Source organism: Pelobates fuscus, chromosome 7 (genome assembly GCF_036172605.1).
Source record: "Pelobates fuscus isolate aPelFus1 chromosome 7, aPelFus1.pri, whole genome shotgun sequence".
Taxonomy (NCBI): domain Eukaryota; kingdom Metazoa; phylum Chordata; class Amphibia; order Anura; family Pelobatidae; genus Pelobates; species Pelobates fuscus.
Window position 1 is genome coordinate 148,185,850 of NC_086323.1, and position 18,933 is coordinate 148,204,782.

Consider the following 18,933-nt stretch of genomic DNA (forward strand, 5'->3'; position numbering starts at 1 on the left):
ATGCTCAATTGTTGATAAGATGGAAACAACTGCAGATTTCTGAGCTTGATAATGTTTATTGCTTTTAAATAAAAAAGATAATCAATTTGAACTGTCTCTTTAATTCCTGGCAGGTTATAAACAGCAGCGGAGTTGAAGTTGTTTTAAGATAAGGCAAGTTTAACACAACCAGCGAGAAGTTCCAAATTAGGATGCAGATGATTAATTAGTAGGTGTTGAAAACAAGGTTAGGAGTTTAGGTGGAGCAGATAGCGAACCACTTAGAATTAGGATGGTTATATATTAAGCTTGAGCCAATCTGGTTTACTTAACTTATGAAGGAGCGATAATCCAAATTGGTGATAGAGATTCCACAGAGAATCGAGGTTGCAGCAGGCAAGAGAATATCCAAAAACAGTCCGAGGTCGTAGGAGAGGAGAAGGAGGGTAAACGATTAAACAGTCCGGGTCCGATACACAGTAGAAGTAGTAAATATTCAGTTTGAAGTTCGCGGGAGCTTTCGAGTTGATCCAGCACTGTGGTGTTGACGCGGTCTCTCTATGAACCCTGGGAACGACCACGTCATAGGAGGGGGAGTGGCCGCGCTCCGAGAACCCGGAAGTCCACGGTTAGCGAATGCCGGAAGGTCTGACACCTATAGTGAAAAGAATACCATCCCCACTGTGAAGCATGGTGGTGGCTCACTGATGTTCTGGGGGATGTGAGCTCTAAAGGCACGGGGAATCTTGTGAAAATTGATGGCAAGATGAATGCAGCATGTTGTCAGAAGATACTGGCAGACAATTTGCATTCTTCTGCATGAAGGCTGCGCACTGGATGCTCTTGGACTTTCCAGCATTAGTATGACCATAAGCACAGGGCCAAGTTGACCCTAAAGTGGTTACAGCAGAAAAAGGTGAAGATTTTTTAGTGGCCATCACAGTCTCTTGACCTTAATATCATCAGGCCACTGTGGGGAGATCTCAAACGTGCGCTTCATGCAAGACAACCAAAGACTTTGCATGACTTGGAGGCATTTAGCCAAGACGAACAGGCACCTATACCACCTGCAAGAATTAGGGGCCTCATAGACAACTATTACAAAAGAATGCACACTGTCATTGATGCTAAAGGGGGCAATACACAGTATTAAGAACTAAGGGAATGCTAACTTTTGAACAGGGGTCATTTCGTTTTTTTCTTTGTTGCCATGTTTTATTTTATGATTGTGCCACTCTTTCACAACCTACAGTTGAATATGAATCCCATAAGAAATAAAATAAATGTGTTTTGCCCGCTCACTTATGTTTTATTTCAAAATAGTATATATATTGACAATTCTCCAAGGGTATGCAAACTTTTGAGCACAACTGTATAACAGGTCAAAGTTTCAGTCCTTTGCTAGATAAAAGTCAAGCAAAGGACCAAAACTATTATTATTATTAGAGATGTCCCGGGAACTGTTCGCCTGCGAACATAGCTAAACTTTTACCCTGTACCTCAAAGTCAGCAGACACATTCCAACCAATCAGCAGCAGACCCTCCCTCCCAGACCCTCCCACCTCCATGACGATTAGGGGGCGGACCGAACATCGCATATGTTCGCCTGCCGCGGAGACCCCGAACAAGTTATGTTCGCTGGCGAACAGTTCCCAGCGAACTGTTCGGGACATCTCTAATTATTATTGCCATTTATTTAGCGCCAACAAATTCTGTAGCGCTTTACAACTATGACCTGCCATTTACCGCTACTGCACAATAAATCATCACATTTGCAAACGATCCGAGTGTTTACGCTCTATGAAGGCTGTTTTATATATATATATATATATATATATATATATATACACACACACACATTTTTTATTTTTGGCATTTTATTCATATAGGTTTTCATTCAATAAACTTGAAAAAAAAAATGGAATTAGACACACCTACTTGTGATGTCATTTTGGTGATGAAAGACGTATGATTCACTAAAATAGAAGAAGAGAATTTTTGTAAAATACAGTATTTATCAGTGAATGTTGATGCTACAAAGACAAAAACAATACACATATTTGACTCATCCTATTATACTGGAAGAATATCATTACTATGTAAAATGTGTCTTATTCATTTTACTTTTTTTGCAAGGAGTTTGTGGGATTTGCCTGGCTGTGGGTTATTATATTGTTTGCTGACCCAACCCTTTAGCTGATTGGCACTCCCTGGCATCTCAGCTCACTAGCCGATTTAGCTACCCGTATCCGCCCAACAGATAAAAGAATAAGTTTGAAGTGCTGGGATGTTATTTTTATTTATGTATTGGAGAGGGGGCAGACTAAGAATTATACTTAAACACAAAGAAGATTGACACATACATTCAAAGAGTACATATTACAAAAAAAGAAATAACAGATGGTTAAAAACAGATTAGAATTGTTTACTAAGCAAGTAAATTAATTTATTTAACATTTTTGTGATGATATCCCTATACGTTTTTGTGGCTAATTTTATATCTGGTGCTGATTTACAATGGATACCCACAGCGTTCACATCCAATAGAGGTAGAAGCCTCATAGAGATTTTACTAACCCTAGCAATGCCCATGATAACCTCTAACAAATCCTGTGTAAGCATACAAACAATAGACCTAAATAAAAATCCCTCACAAAGAAATCTTTAAACCTATTAAATTAATGTATTATAGTGTTTGAAGAAGAATAAGGCTTACTAAAGGGACTCTCCAAGCACTATAACCACTACAGTGCCCTGACATCACCCCTCCAATTTAAGTAGTCAAACTTTTCTGAGAAAAGAAGCCCTCTGCTGGCAATGCAGAGCTTAGCTCATTGGCGGAAGGCAATCAGTCGAAGCTCACAGCGAATAAGCTGGACTTGCACAAGTATTTTAGCAAAAAGTAGAAATCTGACATTGACTGCTAATTATCTAGAAGCTCGAAATTCACATCTACACTGAAACGACATGATGTGTTTTTTATAGACAGTTACCATATTTTGATTAATTGTGAAGAACAATGTAACACCCGGCCAACAGTCTCTATGTCTGTCCTTGCATTCCTCGTACAGGCTGGCACCATTCTTTAAAAATTAATCTGACTGCCCACTGTTAACAAAGAGCATTGCTCTAACTGCAGTCATTTACTAGAAGTCCCTAGAGTTACAAAAATGAACAAATTGTTCATTACTCTCAACCTACAATTTACATTCTAATTTTGGATTAGTGAGATGGAAAATGAAAAAGAAAACCTTCACTTTGATGATGAATATTATTACAATTCTTTCATTTCAGTGATACGAGGAAAATATTTAGAGGGTTACTCCAACCAACATGATCACTTTGGCTATTAGAAGTGGTCATGGTAGTAGGAATGTTCTATACTGAGATATCTGCACTTTTGTGTCGGGTGCAGGTACATCTACAGCCTGGAACGCTGTCAATTCTGTGCAAAATTTACGTGTAAGGCGAATCAGCTTTGCAGGCAGCGCATCTACAGGGAAAAGCCTACTTTTTCCTCCCACCTGCCTGCATTGGTATTTGTTGATTTTTTAAATTCCCCTGCTCTGTCCACCACTACCTTACGAAGCATTGTGCGTGAGCATGCACTCTAAACCTGTCAAACTGTCCAATCATGTGCTTCTCTATTCAAAGAATTTGATTGGACAACAATTGGGCACTGTTGACTTCAGATCAGACGTGGAAGACAGCGTCTGGTAACTTTGCCAGGAGTTGGATACCTGGTAATTTTAACACTTTATTTTTTAAGTTTTAAGGGTGGGCGGCGGGCATAGTAAATAATGCTCAATAGGCCATTTGAAACTAAAATATAGGCTTAGAAAAAGGGTAATAAAAACCCTTTTACACAAAAAGTATTTAAAAAAAAATTTAGTTTGCCATATAAACTCATTTTAAACATTTTTTGGTAACGAGGACACACCTTCTATAAAAACCTTGCACTCCTAATGTATGTTTCCTGTTTTGCAACATCATTCATTCACAACACATAACATGTGACTAATTCTAAATAAAGATTGCTTCCGAAATTAGACCACCTTAAATCATTAACTCCAATCACACTGCAAAACGCCCCTGCACTGTAAAAATGTTAAAGACTCATCAATGATGTCACAATGACAGGGCTTGTGTTCAATAAACCAGGAAAATGAGTTTCTAGAAAAAGTGTATTCATGTTCCATTTTAATCAAGTTACACAAACAATTTTACAAATTTTAGCCTTGTGGCATATTTAAGGGTTATTAAATAATTTGTTTTGTTCATTGTTTCAGCAAGATGAGATGTAATTAGCAACATAAGTATCATACTATTATATTTTCTTTTTTATTATTTTTTTTAAGCTAACTTGTAGGTAGAAAACCATATAGGTCTGAATAATGAGGACACAATAAAATTAAAGGGACACTCCAGTCTCCTAACATACTGCAGCTTTAAGTTTAATTGCATGTCTCCTCTGGCAAATTTAAATATAAATGGCGATTTTATTAATCTACTTAGTAAGTCGGCTTAAAGTGAGTTCTTCCCATGGTGGGTTCATGCATGCACAATGTCTCAATGCTTTTCTACAAGAAACTGATTAATGATATCTGCAATGTGGAGATTCTCCCATTGCTGGAATAACAATGAGTGGAATTAAACATTTCAACAAAAACAATTAAAATATATTAGGCAAGATGTAACAGTGACATATTCTAAAACAACAAGCAAACATGCACTACACGACCAAAGTATTTTGACAACAAACACTACTATTGTGTGTGGACATGCAATATTGATACAATGCTTTAAAGGGTTACTCCAAGATCCATGACCTCTTCACTGATTAAGGAGGTTATGTTGCATGAAGTCTGAATTTGCTGTTTTTATCTTTGAAACGTTGCGCATATGGAAATGAACCGCTCTGCTGCTGGAGGTGTGACTTTACTTCAAGCAGTGTTATTGGGGTATCACTAACTAACCCGTAACAAAAGTTCTAGGCTGACTAATGTCAATTATGTGCATAATATGCACCTTGCACCAAAACGCACATCATGCTGGTGCCTAACAGGCATTGATTGCCCGCCCACCCTAACCTCCTCCCCTACACTCCCTCCCTATCCAGCAATGGTGGATGGCGTGATCTCAGCCTATGAAGATCGAGCTGAGGGAAAACTTGGCCTTGACAATGGAACCAAGTTGTTTTAGACTTTTGTAGGTTTTAGCCAATGGAAGGTCCATCCCCCTTCTATATTTTATTAGTAGCCCCCCCCCCCCCCCCCCCACCTGCTGTCCATTACATCCCCTCTGGTTACTAAATTTAAAGCACCACCCGCCATCTTTGGTCTGAGTTAGGGGGGACACTAAGTCACCCCACTTAGTAAAATCATAGCCACTCCCTGAGGAATAAGGTGGGGGTTGCAGGGGACATTAGGTCCTCCCATTATTACATTTGTTGCCCATACCCACTACCCAAGAGTGGAGGCTGAGGGGGCATTATGTCCCCCTAGGATGTCCACCCCATTTTTTTTTTTTTTATTAGCCCGTATATACTGACCATGGGTGGGCGCACGAAGGGGATGTATTCATCCCTGTTATTTTACAGACCAAATCGCTATGGGTATAGGTCTTCTTGGCGATTGGGTAGTAATGGCTGGCCAGTTACTAGTTTATGGTTGCAGCGAGCACTGGAGATATGCAAAAACCCACAGTATGCCAGGTATAGGCATAATGGAGGTTTAAAACCCCTCTTTGAGGGATTTTAAAATGTAATACATTTTTAATGGGGTAGCTGGCTAGAAAGTGATTGCCTGCCGGCACATAATTAACTTGTACGCCGATTTTGTTTTGTTTTTAACTATTTGCCCGCTGGTTACTAGTGCTGCCAGTAATAGTACTTCAAACTATTGAATTTTAATAATTGATTGAGTTTAAAATAGATGCTTTGCACATATTCCAAATTCTATTCTTTTCATAGGATATGGATGCGAAAATCACTGATAAAAAAAAAAAAAAAAAGAAGACACCAAATGCTTCCGACCAAATGACAAAGATTTCAACTGGATATATCTGAATTGCCATTCCAGTCAGAATTTGGTCATTTTCACTAATTTATTCAATTCAGAATAAGTCCATTGTTTAGTGAATAACCCAGTTGGTCTGATTTTCTTTTCTATTAATTGCCCCAAATAGTTCCCCTAATTGTCCTTCAATAATTGTGAATTAGCACAATAGTCAATTTGTTTTAATTCTAATATGCCATCACCTTCAGGATTACCCACTAATGTGTGAGTTGTCCACAATTCAATGTGAATTTTAAATTTTAAATATTGCATTATTAAAATAGCTGAATTAGAAAGATTGCTGACTTAAGTTTTTTTTCCCTAATTGGTTATGGTGTCCTAAACTCTAAATTTCACTTTCAATTTGTGTCAATTCACACTTCAGTAAATAAACTCATTTGTTGGAACCTATTACACAAATTCAAGGTAATGCAAGGATACACTAACAGTAATCCTTTTAGATTGGAAATTATTTTGGGCAGGGTCCTCCACACCTACTGTTCAATCATGTTTTGTTAGAATTTTGTGTTTGTCTTGTTTACCTGTTGTACAGCACTGCTGAATACGTTGACACTATATAAATAATTGTGATTAAAAATGCACATAACACGATAACAAAACACATTTCTACCAGGCAGAGATAGTTTTACACAATATTAGGTGTTGACTTATAGCGCTGATGATAACAGTATGCAAATATAATAAACATTACCCATAATCTCAGCTGTTTTACATTATATTTAAGTCTTAATTTTTTATCAGCTTTGAGGTATTGGTTGCCCATTCCTGGAACAAATGAACAAACAATAAAAAAAAAAAAAAAAAAAACAGAAACAGAAACAGATGGAACAGAGCAATTTTGCAATCCTGAGCTGGTGGACACATCTGGATCAACATTCAGCACAGAATGCAAATTGTCCCAGCTTTATGGCCAAAACTGTTCCCTCCCCCTTCAACAATCAATGTCACTTGTGTGAAGCAACGCACCAGAGGTTAAAAATGGACAGAGTCGGCAAAGCTATAAATAGGAACTATCTGGTAACACATAGTTACGCACTGAAAATCTGCATTTAAAAAAAGCCCAGCATTAATCATTCTTTTGCAGAGATGAGTGTTTTTGAATGCAAAATGCACCTAAAAAGTATAACCCCCAGCCACCCCCAAATAGAAATTAAGGATCACAATTTGCATTATAGCTGTCCATAATTAGAAAACAGAAGATTTTATGTGTGTGGTTGAAAAACTAGATGCAATCTATAATTGATAACAGTGCTGTGTTAAACGCTGTGTAACAGAATAAAATAATAAATGCAACTGTTAAAATCCCAATCTTGTTAATAGGGGTAAGCAGCAACCATTAAGTATATTAAAGCAATTATTAAAGGCAAGATTGAAGACATTTTTAATAGAAAGAGATAATGGTCATGATCTCAAGTTGAAAAGGGCCTGGTTCAAGGGCAATGTGAGTAAGTATTTTCTTTACAGAATGGATAGTTGAATCATGTACTAGACTTCCAGTAGAGGTGGTAAAGATTAAGACTGGCAGGAATTTAAGAATGCCTGGGAGGTACATAAGGCTGACCTAAGAACTAATTAAAAATGGACAAAAAACACTTAATCTTAAGGTCGTGGTTTTAGTGTGTAGATCCTGCTGTTTTTCAGGCAATTTAAAACATTCTGAGAAATGGCAATGTTTGCTTAAAGGGACACTCTAGGCACCCAGACCACTTCTGCTCATTGGAGTGGTCTGGGTGCCAACTCCCACTACTCTTAACCCTGCAAGTGTAATTATTGCAGTTTTTTATAAACTGCAATAATTACATTGCAGGGTTAACTCCACCTCTAGTGGCTGTCTATTAGACAGCCACTAGAGGTCACTTCCTGGGTTCTAGCACAGGAAACCTGTGCTAGAGCCTCGCTGGACGTACTCACGCTGTGTGAGGACCTCCAGCGTTGCTCAAAACCCCATAGGAAAGCATTGAAATGATTTTTCAATGCTTTCCTATGGGGAGACGTAATGCGCATGCGCGGCATTGCCGTGCATGCGCATTAGGTAACCTCGGCCGGTGGGCGAGATCAGTCTCGCCCACCGGCCGACGCAATGAAGAGGAGGAGCGTCGCGGAGGCGGAGACAGTAACCGGGGATTGGGTGGTGGGAGGGAGAGGGACCCTCCAGTGCCAGGAAAACGGATCGTTTTCCTGGCACTGGAGTTTCCCTTTAAAACACACTTTTTGGTGACTGTCAGACTGCACTAGACTCTAGATCTGCAGTACCAAAGGTTGCCCACCTGTGCTAGACCTTGATTTACAAAGGTCTTCATGTTCAGTATTACCACGCCCAGCACAATGACGCTGATGCTAATAATGGTTCTTATAAAGAAGCACTATATTCCAAGTTTCTCTGTGAGAAGTATTATACTGCCATAGCTCGATAATTGCAATCACTGTGCCTGTAGTGCTTCTCTAGGATCTGATTGGTCTCTAGATTATCAATGTTGATGATCCATTAGTGGGAGTATCAGGCTGCGGCAAGGAGACTGTTCCAGCTCGACATTACAAGTAAGTTTAATGGCTTTATGTAATTTTTTTTTTTGTTCTTTGTTTGTGTGGAGAAACCAACCTCACCACTGGGCATTGGAGAAGCCAGGTTGCTCGCCTGCTCCCTCTGGATTATTGCCCCACATTTAAAACCGTTTATTTTCCCTGCAGAAAGGCTTATTCGTGCCTTTCTGCCTGGGTGTTCGGTAGATTGAATCTACCGAACCAATGCAGGAATGGAGGCATCACCTGGGCAAGGAGTGTGCCGCTGATTTTCCTCCCAGAAGCTGCGATTAACCGCAGCTTAATTGGTAAATGCTGGGTGGCTGCTGTTCGTATAGCCGAACACGTGGCAGCGGCCATCTTAAACTCCCGAACGGCCAGTGGTGTTCAGCTTCAAAACTGTGGAACTCGAAACGGACAGTTAAACTCACAAACACCGCTGAGCCGCCGACCTCCCTTTTCTTGTAATTACACGGACATCGGGTCATTCGGCACTTTGTACATTGAATAATGCTACCCCAGATAGCTAAGCCATGGAGCCCATTCGTGTAACGAAAGACTATAGGAAAGACTTTGGCTCCATGGCAATTAAACTGTATGAATGTGATCAGAGCGAAATTCGGTAATAATGTGCGCTCAGATCTAAGCTATCTGGGGATATGTAGAATGTATATGTTTTATTCATTATTTGCAACATTGTGTATTTTTGTGTCTTTTTACTGATGTGCTCAATTGAGTTTTGCCTCTGTCCTTGGAGATAATTGGATTACTTCCCAATTGTCTCCAGGATAGAGGGGAGGGATTGTAATGTACTGTGGGAGTGTTTTAACCCTGTATGTCTGTGATTGGTCAGTGTATACTTTGTGTCCCAGTCTTCCATCTGGTCCCCTAAGGGAGTGTCCACCAGGTGGAAGACCTGCATAAATACTGGGCAGGTAGCCCCATTAAAACAGATTCCTGCTGACCCTCATACTTGTGGGGGTTTATTTGTATGGTGATTCTCGTTCAGATGTTTGGAGGGTATACGATTTGTATGGTTCCTGTTCGGCTGATTGGAGTGATCGGTAGTGGCCTTCGCATTCGGGAAAGGAGCATCCTATACGGTTTTAACCCCTTTTATCCCTGGGTTACCGTAACAGTTTGGTTTTTAGTTTGTTACAAAGGGAAGTCCAGTAATATAAATGTATTTATTTTTAAACATTGGTGACACTTTAATTTTTAATATAGTTCATCTATAATATGGGGAGAATTGATAGGCCATTTTTCTTTGCTGTAAAAGTTCATGTTTCTATGTACAGAACATCAGGCAGCCCAACTGCTGTTGGACTCAAAATCATACTACCCCGAATCAGCCACGGGGCAAAAAGCACAAAGTATCTCTAAACTTTCAGTTTAATTAGTACTTTTTTTTAACAGAAGCACAAATATATCTTTTAAGCTGCCTGTTAATGTTACAAAGCTACATTCACATTTAAATGGGCAAACATGTACCATCAGCTAACCAGCAGAATAAAAGAGTTGCTTACTTGCTTCTTCGATAGAAGTAATCTATGTCTTGCCCTGTTCCTTCAAGAAACCACTTGGAGAAATGGTAGATTCACATTTTGTAAGTTAAAACTAATTTACAGAAAATAATCACCTTACAAAATGTCTTCGCAATGTATAGATGTTCATTTTGTCTGAACCCTCACATATTACCACAAATTACTAAACAAACTGAAAACAAAATAGAACAAGACAGATTAAAATGAATTACAAACAGATATCATAAATAAATGCTTATGGTAATTAATGTTGGGACTCAATACACTGAAATTGCTTTTATATACCTATAGGGTTACTGCTCTGACCATTACTACTATGACCATTATAATATTACGTTTACCCTGACACCATTTTCTGGTAATGGCGCAAATTGTTTTTACAACAGTTTTCCCTCTTTTCTGGATCCCTGTTAGGCGCTGGGTCTCTTGTGCAGCAAGTTTACAACATTCAACATCTGCAGAGGAGCAGAACCAGCAGTGGCGTACATACAGGGGTTGCAGGGGTCGCACTGTGGACCCCGGCGACCAATTGCCCGCCGCCATGTGTTGTGGCCCGGCATGCGCGGTGTAACCCCCGAGGGGGCGGGGGGCATGGATCAGTTTTGCACCGGGGCCCCATGGATCATGTGTATACCACTTAGAAGCAGTGTTATTGCTCTCAGCCAATGAATGACATTGTGCGCGGAAAAAATATGCACAAAATTGACATTAGCCATCCTGGAACTCTTGTTCGGGGTTGGTTGATAATGTTCCAATGACAGTGTGGAGTTTCACCTCTGGCAGCAAAGGAGATAAACTCAGTATGTGAAGTGTTTCATAGTGAAAAACTGCACATATAGACTCCAGGTACCATGACCACTTCAAATCACGGAAGTAGTCATGATGCTTTGACTACCCCTTTCATTTAAAAAAATTCTGACTACATCAAGCCACACACCGCATGAAGTTTTCATATATAACATTTGTTTGTAATGCAACTTTATTTGTCTTCTCTTTTTTTATTTTGTCGTACATACCTTTTCCTGCCCTATTTGTAATCTCTACTTCCTCCATGTAAAACTACTTGAGCATTTGCCTAATCAGTGTGGCCAAAAGCAGACCCCCTGATTTGTTTGAACTACATGAGTAATGCTTTGCCAGCCTTAACCATGGCAATGGGTCATGCGTGGTGGAGATCTACATCTAGAGTTATGCCCTTAAACAACCCTGATTTTGATGGTTTCAGAACAAAGAAAGTTTTAAATGAGTTTAGCGTTATGTCACATTGAAAAGTTTTACAAAAAGTATTGGCAAGCTGTAGTGGTTCTGGCGACTATAGAGTGCCTTTAACTATGAAGAAGGGTTTGAGAAACCCTTTAACTAACAAAAGTTAGATATCTAGATAACTCCCATGATTCTTTAAGAATAGAGGTTGGATTAGAGGTAGAATTAGCAGTAGGATTATGGTTAGGGTTAAGGGATGGATTACAGATAGGATTATGTTTGTTTTAAGGGTTGGATTTGGGGCAAGATTAGGGGAAAATTTATAAATGTGTGGTATCATTGTAGTCAAGAACAGTATCAGAATAAGCTGTGTTTGCAGTAGTAAGACAAGTGTGGTCTGTGAATTTCCCCAAAACAAAACACAAAAAGAATAAATAATTTGATTAGGTTTTGTGATAAAATGTATAAATATGAAAAGTGTCAAAATGCTCTTAGATACATTGCCTGGGAGATGTACTTTCTACAAATATATACTTTTGTGTAGCAGTTCTTGCTTCTGTGACTACTTTAAAGTTGTAATCTCAGCGTGACAAATTTTGCAATACTTAGCGTTAAAACTATAATTTGCTCCTTGCAGTTTTTTTTTTTTAATTCTAAAAATTAATTGAAATCCTAGACATATTGAACATTTTAACAATCAAGACTAATTAGTGAATCTATTTTGAGTTAGTTTTATTTGCACTTGGTGTGTAGCCATTATCAAATGTAAAACTGAGAAAAAAATAGTTTTTCTCAATTTTTTTTTCATTTTATCTCTGTTTAAAATTGTGCTTTCTTAATTAGAAAGGGTGAAATTCTAGTAGAATGGACACATGGCAAAAGGGCCTAAAAGGCCTTGGTCACAAACGTGTCACATCTCAAAAAAGCCTTGATCCTTAAGGGCTTGAAGTAGTTGCTCCCCAAATACATGTATTTATAGGTTAATGTTATGTCGACACTAATGGTTAAAGGACCACTATAGGCACCCAGACCACTTCAACTTAATGAGGTGGTCTGGGTGCCAGGTCCATCTAGGGTTAACCCTGCAGCTGTAAATATAGCAGTTTCAGAGAAACTGCTATGTTTACATATGGGTTAATCCAGCCTCTAGTGGCTGTCTCATTGACAGCCGCTAGAGGCGCTTCTCACTGTGATTTTCACAGTGAGAAGACGCCAGCGTCCAAAGGAAAGCATTGAGAATGCTTTCCTATGGACTGACTAAATGCGCGCGCATGAGCATTCAGCCGATGTCGTCCAAAGGAGGAGGAGAGTCCCCAGCGCCGAGGGAGCCTGGCGCTGGAGAAAGGTAAGTGATGTAACCCCTTCCTACCCCTAGAGCCCGGCAGGAGGGGGCCATGAGGGTGGGGGAGACCTATTAATACTATAGTGGTCCTTTAATTTAAATCTAAGAGATCAGAGGATGAATAATCTGAATTAAATGGTCAAAACCCAATATGTCAGAGGATCGAATCAGATTCTGGGGTTAGGATCTGATATTCCATCTTCTTTGATTTTCACCAGCCATCCTGATACCTCGCATACCTGATCCTATCTGACTGGACGAAGGTGATCCACTGTCTTACATCGCCATGCTGGCTTCATCTTCAGTGCATAGACATGTGAACAGACTGATGCCTATATTCTGTGTCAAAACATCAGATGCTTGTGAAGGACGAGAAGGGAATTGCCTGTACGGTCCTGCTACAGCACTCAGCATACACAAGTTACGATTTGCATAGCGGTGTATATGAAAACTAACACCCCCCCCCCCATGACTCTTCTCCTGCAACTGTCAAAAATAACCTGCTAAGTTTTCAGTGAGTACTTTTCTAGCAACCTATTTCATTACCCCTACTTATACCCTTTGTGTCACTATACCCCACTCCCTCTAGCATGTAAGCTCATTGAGCAGGGCCCTCCACCCCTCTGTTCCTGTACGTCCATGGAGAGATGGGGTATCATATTATTTATTTGTATGTATGTTCGTAACTTTTAAATAAAGATAACAAAAATTAACAGTCTTAATACAAATTCACTAACAGTATAGCAGTGCTCCTAAGTGTCCCTATTTAGGAAGAAATACCTGTGTCTACAGTGACTGGTTAAGTCATACCACAAATAATACATACCTGTTTTCAGGTGGATGGTATGCATTTCTTTAGCAGAACTTGCTGATTCTTTTGACTGACCTGATAAGTTATTCTGCACTGGCTTTTATTACCATATATAAAGCATATATGAAAATCTATACACTGAATGATTTAACAGGGAATGTATTAAAGCTAATTAAAATAAGGTATATATTCACCACTAAAATAAACCCCTTAAAGCACTGTTATATAATTGAAGTCTTTACTAGAGGCATATCAAACTCTGCCCTTAGATGTTGCTGAATTACAATGCTCATGATTCTCTGTTTGTCTATTGCATGGGTCCTCAAACTCCGGCCCCCCAGATGTTGCTGAACTACAACTCCCATGATTCTTTGAATTACATAGATAGCCAGAGGATCATGGGAGTTGTAGTTCAGCAACATCTGGGGGGCCGGAGTTTGAGGACCCATGGTATTGCTATGAAATATTTCTGGGAGCTGTAGGCCATAAACATCTGGGAACTCTAGTATGAGATCCCTGCTTTACTACTATTATGGAGTCACATTTGGCTGGACACGTATTACATCAAGTGACGCAGGAGCATCCCACAGCCCTATTGTTCATCTGCATGCTAGGAATTATGGGATAGAAAACACGTTGTGTGTGCAGCTGCCATGTTCTATGCAGAAGACATTTTGCAGGAGAAGGACATTCTGTTTTAAAAAAACAAAACTATTTTAATCTAGATATATTGTCTTGCAAGCAGGGGCGGACTGAGAACCCTCAGGGCCCCCGGGCAAATTAAATCAAGGGCCCCCTTACAGGCCCCACCCATACTCCGCAGCAAGCGCCACCCTTGTCCTGCCTCCATCCACACCCTACACAATCTTTAGACACAAGGAACAAAAGTGCAATAATTCCTTCGAGGCCCCAGTAGAGACTACAATTGAGGGCTAATGGGCCATGGAGGGGGGTCTTTCTAGCAGAGGCTATCTCAGTGTCCTTTAGAGAGTGTGTTAGAAAGAATCCCCTCCCGGCCCCATTAGAGACTACAATGGAGTCTAATGGAGCCTGGAGGGGGGTTTCTCCAACACTCTGGTTCCTATTCACAATATAGCAACACAATATAGCTCGCTGATACCTAGGCCAAGTTGGCTCCTCTTACCTCAATTACGGTTGCTGGTTGGCAGTCTGTGGGCTTGCTGGAAGGCTGTGGGCTTACTGGCTGTGGCTGGCAGGCTGTGGCTTGCTGGCAGGCTGTGGGCTTGCTGGCTACTACCGGCAGGCTGTGGGCTTGCTAGCTGCTGCTGGCAGGCTGTGGCTTGCTGGCTGCGTCTGGCAGGCTGTGGCTTGCTGGCTGGCAGGCTGTGGCTTGCTGGCTACGACTGGCAGGCTGTGGGCTTGCTGGCTGTAAGCCTGTGGCTTGCTGTAGGCCTGTGGACTGGCTACTGGCCTGTGGGCTAACTGGTGGCCTGTGGGCTGGCTGGCTACTGGCCAGCCTGTGTGCTGGCTGGCTGGCCGGCCTGTGGGTTGGCTGGCCGGCCTGTGGGTTGGCTGGCCGGCCTGTGGGCTGGCTGGCTTGCTGGCTACTGGGGCACTTGTAGATTATTTAAAGACATAATCCATGCACAATAACCACTACTGCTCTGTGTAGTGGTTATTGTGCCAGGAGGGCCGGGCCCCCCTCCCACAGTAAGCAGCCAAACCGTTTAAGAACAGTTTGACAACTTACCTGGGGTCTGCTGGGATATGGGGCTGTAGTAGGGTATAGGAGCCGTGGTGTAATGTGTGAGGGGTGCAGTGTGTGTGAGGGGGTGTAGTGTGTGAATGTGTAGGGTGTGTGGGGCAATGTGTGTATGAGGGGGCTGTGTGTGTATGGGTGGGCAGTATGTGTGTGTGTGTGTGTGAGGCAATGTGTGTAAATGTGTATGGTGTGTGTGGGAGCAGTGTGTGTGTATGGGGGCAGTGTGTGAATGTGTATGGTGTGTGTGTGGGGGCAGTGTGTGAATGTTTATGGTGTGTGTGGGGGGGCAGTGTGTTTCGGGGGCTAGAGTTCACGCTCACCATTGCGTCCACCAGGAATCCCTGGTGGTCACAGTGTTGAGAGTGAACTCTAGCCCATAGCTCCAGGGCTAGAGTTTACTCTCGCAAGAGCCGTAACGTTGCCATGGTAACCGTGGCAACGCTCTGTGCTCGCGCAAGAAGGACCCAGAGGAGCTGCAGGCGGAGCTCACGGGTCCTCTCTTCCTCCCTCCCCTGCCGGCTGCCCGCACGGTGCCTGCGGGCAGGGGAGGGGGGAGGGGGCGGGCAATTGCCCCATTGCCCCCCTGGATCCACCAGTGATATATACAGCCCTTCTGTGTGCCTTTTTGTCTCCCCCCAGTCCCTCTGTATGTTTCTTTCTCCCCCTCACTGCTCCTGTGTCCATGTCTCCCCTCTCCATCCCAGTCTCTCTTACCCCTCTGCCTCTTTCTCCCCCTCCCCTTGTGTGTCTCTCTCTTTTCTCCCTGTGTCTCTCTCTTCCACTGTTTCTTTCTCCCCCCCTTTCCCTGTGTCTCTCTCTCTCCCCCACATCTCTGTTCCTCTCAGTCTATTTCTCCCCCATCTCTCTATTCCCCCTCTTTCTCCCCCTGTGTCTCATTCTTCCCTCTCTGTATCTTTCTCCCCCTCCCCATCTCTCTATTCCCCCCTTTTCTCCCCCTGTGTCTCATTCTTCCCTCTCTGTCTCTTTCTCCCCCTCCCCATCTCTCTATTCCCCCTCTTTCTCCCCCTGTGTCTCATTCTTCCCTCTCTGTCTCTTTCTCCCCCCTCCCCATATCTCTATTCCCCCTCTTTCTCCCCCTGTGTCTCATTCTTCCCCCTCTGCCTCTTTCTCCCCATCTCTCTATTCCCCCTCTTTCTCCCCCCTGTGTCTCATTCTTCCCCTCTGTCTCTTTCTCCCCCTCCCCATCTCTCTATTCCCACTCTTTATCCCCCTGTGTCTCATTCTTCCCCTCTGTCTCTTTCTCCCCATCTCTCTATTTCCCCTCTTTCTCCCCCTGTGTCTCATTCTTCCCCCTCTGTCTCTTTCTCCCTCCTCCCCATCTCTCTATTCCCCCTTTTTCTCCCCCTGTGTCTCATTCTTCCCTCTCTGTCTCTTTCTCCCCCCTCCCATCTCTCTATTCCCCCTCTTTCTCCCCCTGTGTCTCATTCTCCCCTCTCTGTCTCTTTCTCCCCCTCCCCATCTCTCTATTCCCACTCTTTCTCCCCCTGTGTCTCATTCTTCCCCCTCTGTCTCTTTCTCCCTCCTCCCCATCTCTCTATTCCCCCTCTTTTTGTCCCCCTGTGTCTCATTCTTCCCCCTCTGTCTCTTTCTCCCTCCTCCCCATCTCTCTATTCCCTCTCTTTCTCCCCCTGTGTCTCATTCTTCCCTCTCTGTCTCTTTCTCCCCCCTCCCCATCTCTCTATTCCTCCTCTTTCTCCCCCCTGTGTCTCATTCTTCCCCCTCTGTCTCTTTCTCCCTCCTCCCCATCTCTCTAGTCCTCCTCTTTCTCCCCCTGTGTCTCATTCTTCCCCCTCTGTCTCTTTCTCCCTCCTCCCCATCTCTCTATTCCCCTTCTTTCTCCCCCTGTGTCCCATTCTTCCCCTTCTGTCTCTTTCTCCCTCCTCCCCATCTCTCTATTCCCCCTCTTTCTCCCCGTGTCTCATTCTTCCCCCTCTGTCTTTCTCCCTCCTCCCCGTGTCTCTCTATTCTCCCACTGTCTCTTTCTTCCCTCTTCCCCCTCTCTGTTTTATTTTCCTCCCTCCCATTTACCGACAGAAGTCAGAGGGGGCCGGCCTCGTTCCACTCTGGAGCTGCCGGGCCGGGTGGCAGCCTCGCCGGTCCGGCGGCACTCCTGTCCTGTCACTAACGCTGAGGACGGAAGGAGCATGTCTCTCTCTCATGCTCCCTCGCGGTTCCCACAATTCCCAGCACAGAGTGTGCCACCGGACCAGCCACCCGGTGGCACCTACTTGCTTAGCCCCAGTGGGCCAATCTGGCCCTGCCGCCAGGCCCCCTGATGGCGGGCCCCCCTCCCGGCCATGCCCTCGGACCATGTCCGAAGTGCCCGACCGGTCAGTCCGCCCCTGCTTGCAAGTACATCAATATTATATATTTGATTATATATTAATTTGATACCTAAATGGAAGTGCCCTTTCAGATCAATGTATCTATGTGGTGACTAAATTAAATGTAACTAAATACCAAGATTAACAAATCTCTGTTAATATAACCATTCAAGGCTGAGACAGTCAGGTTGCATTGGGCAAGTAAACACATTTACAACTACCTAGTACAAGATAGGTTTGTCAAGTGCATCGGACCATCAGGAAAGCCGTATCCTGGTGGTTCAATGGTGGCCACTTCAGTTTCCCTTTCCACAGCCACTATCCATGTAGTACAGCTGTTGTCATTGTAAATAGGAAGTCAGACTCCCATATTCCCTCATGTACATGGTCTGATTTGATCTTTAGTGTGAAACTGCAGTGATACATATCAGGCTTAGACAAAAGTCACCAGAGCAACAAAATTCACAGCAATAAGAGGTGTATCACAGAGCTCCACAGCAACATGCCATAGAGTAAAGAGCAGTTCAAATGCAGAGCTCCACCAATATAATACTCACATTTAAACCACTTTCATGGTATAGGTTTGTACAAATGAAATATATATATATTTTTTTTTTATATGTACTCTTTCATGTCTTACTGTTTCATGACTTATTGATAATGATTTATATAAATGAGTTAGTTACTACCTATGTGCAAACAAGGCATTGAATCTTCCTGGGTTGGGCAACACATGGATGCCCACACAAACTATCAGGGGTGGAGAACTTTTTGCCCTCCAGATGTTTTGGACTACATGTTCCATAATGCTCTTACAGCCGTAACGCTAGCAAAGCATAGTGGGAGATGTAGTCCAAAACATCTGGAGGATCGAAGGTTCACCACCCCAGAACTAGAGGAACCATTGACGGAAAATAGAGACCCAAGAGAAAAATATAATGTGTATCAACTGCAGAAGATCTTTGAATATAAAATATATTTGATCTGCTTTTCTGTCCCTTTATGTGGAAGAATAACTGAGCACCTGGTCGTGCAGAGATACTGACAAAGCAAGAAGGCCACAATTTAAATACAGAAAGTGCAGATGCTGACGTCAGCAGGAGAAACAGCAGGACTTAGAGAAGCGATGAATATTACGCTTTGTAAAACAAAAACAAAAGAGGTCTGGCAGACTCTTGGTTAGAACTGATGTAAAAACATATGCCCAGTAAAAAAATAATATCAATAGTCTTACTGCTACACTTAATAAACATTTTCAATCGTAGGTCCTCTGGCAATGTCCATCTAGATAAAACTATATTTTGGATGGTTTCAAGGTTTGCTTATTTGGCAGTTGCTCAAGTACAACTATCAATCACAGCTAGAATTTTAAAAACTTTACAGAGAGTT

At 42.3% G+C, this 18,933-nt stretch overlaps 1 protein-coding gene across 14 annotated transcripts in view; it reads right to left on the bottom strand.

Moving 5' to 3' along the window:
• MITF (melanocyte inducing transcription factor) overlaps positions 1 to 18,933 on the bottom strand; it is a 233,306-nt gene that overhangs the window by 199,511 nt on the left and 14,862 nt on the right. For 7 of the 14 annotated variants that reach the window (XM_063426782.1, XM_063426780.1, XM_063426777.1 and 4 more), the window contains exon 2: positions 1,914 to 1,955. The exons of 5 other annotated variants lie outside the window; for them this stretch is intronic. In XM_063426782.1, the coding sequence (XP_063282852.1) occupies positions 1,914 to 1,955 (42 nt within the window). Of the gene's footprint in view, positions 1 to 1,913; positions 1,956 to 18,933 lie in introns of those variants that run through there. 2 more of the 14 variants (XM_063426783.1, XM_063426784.1) reach the window with 2 other exon arrangements.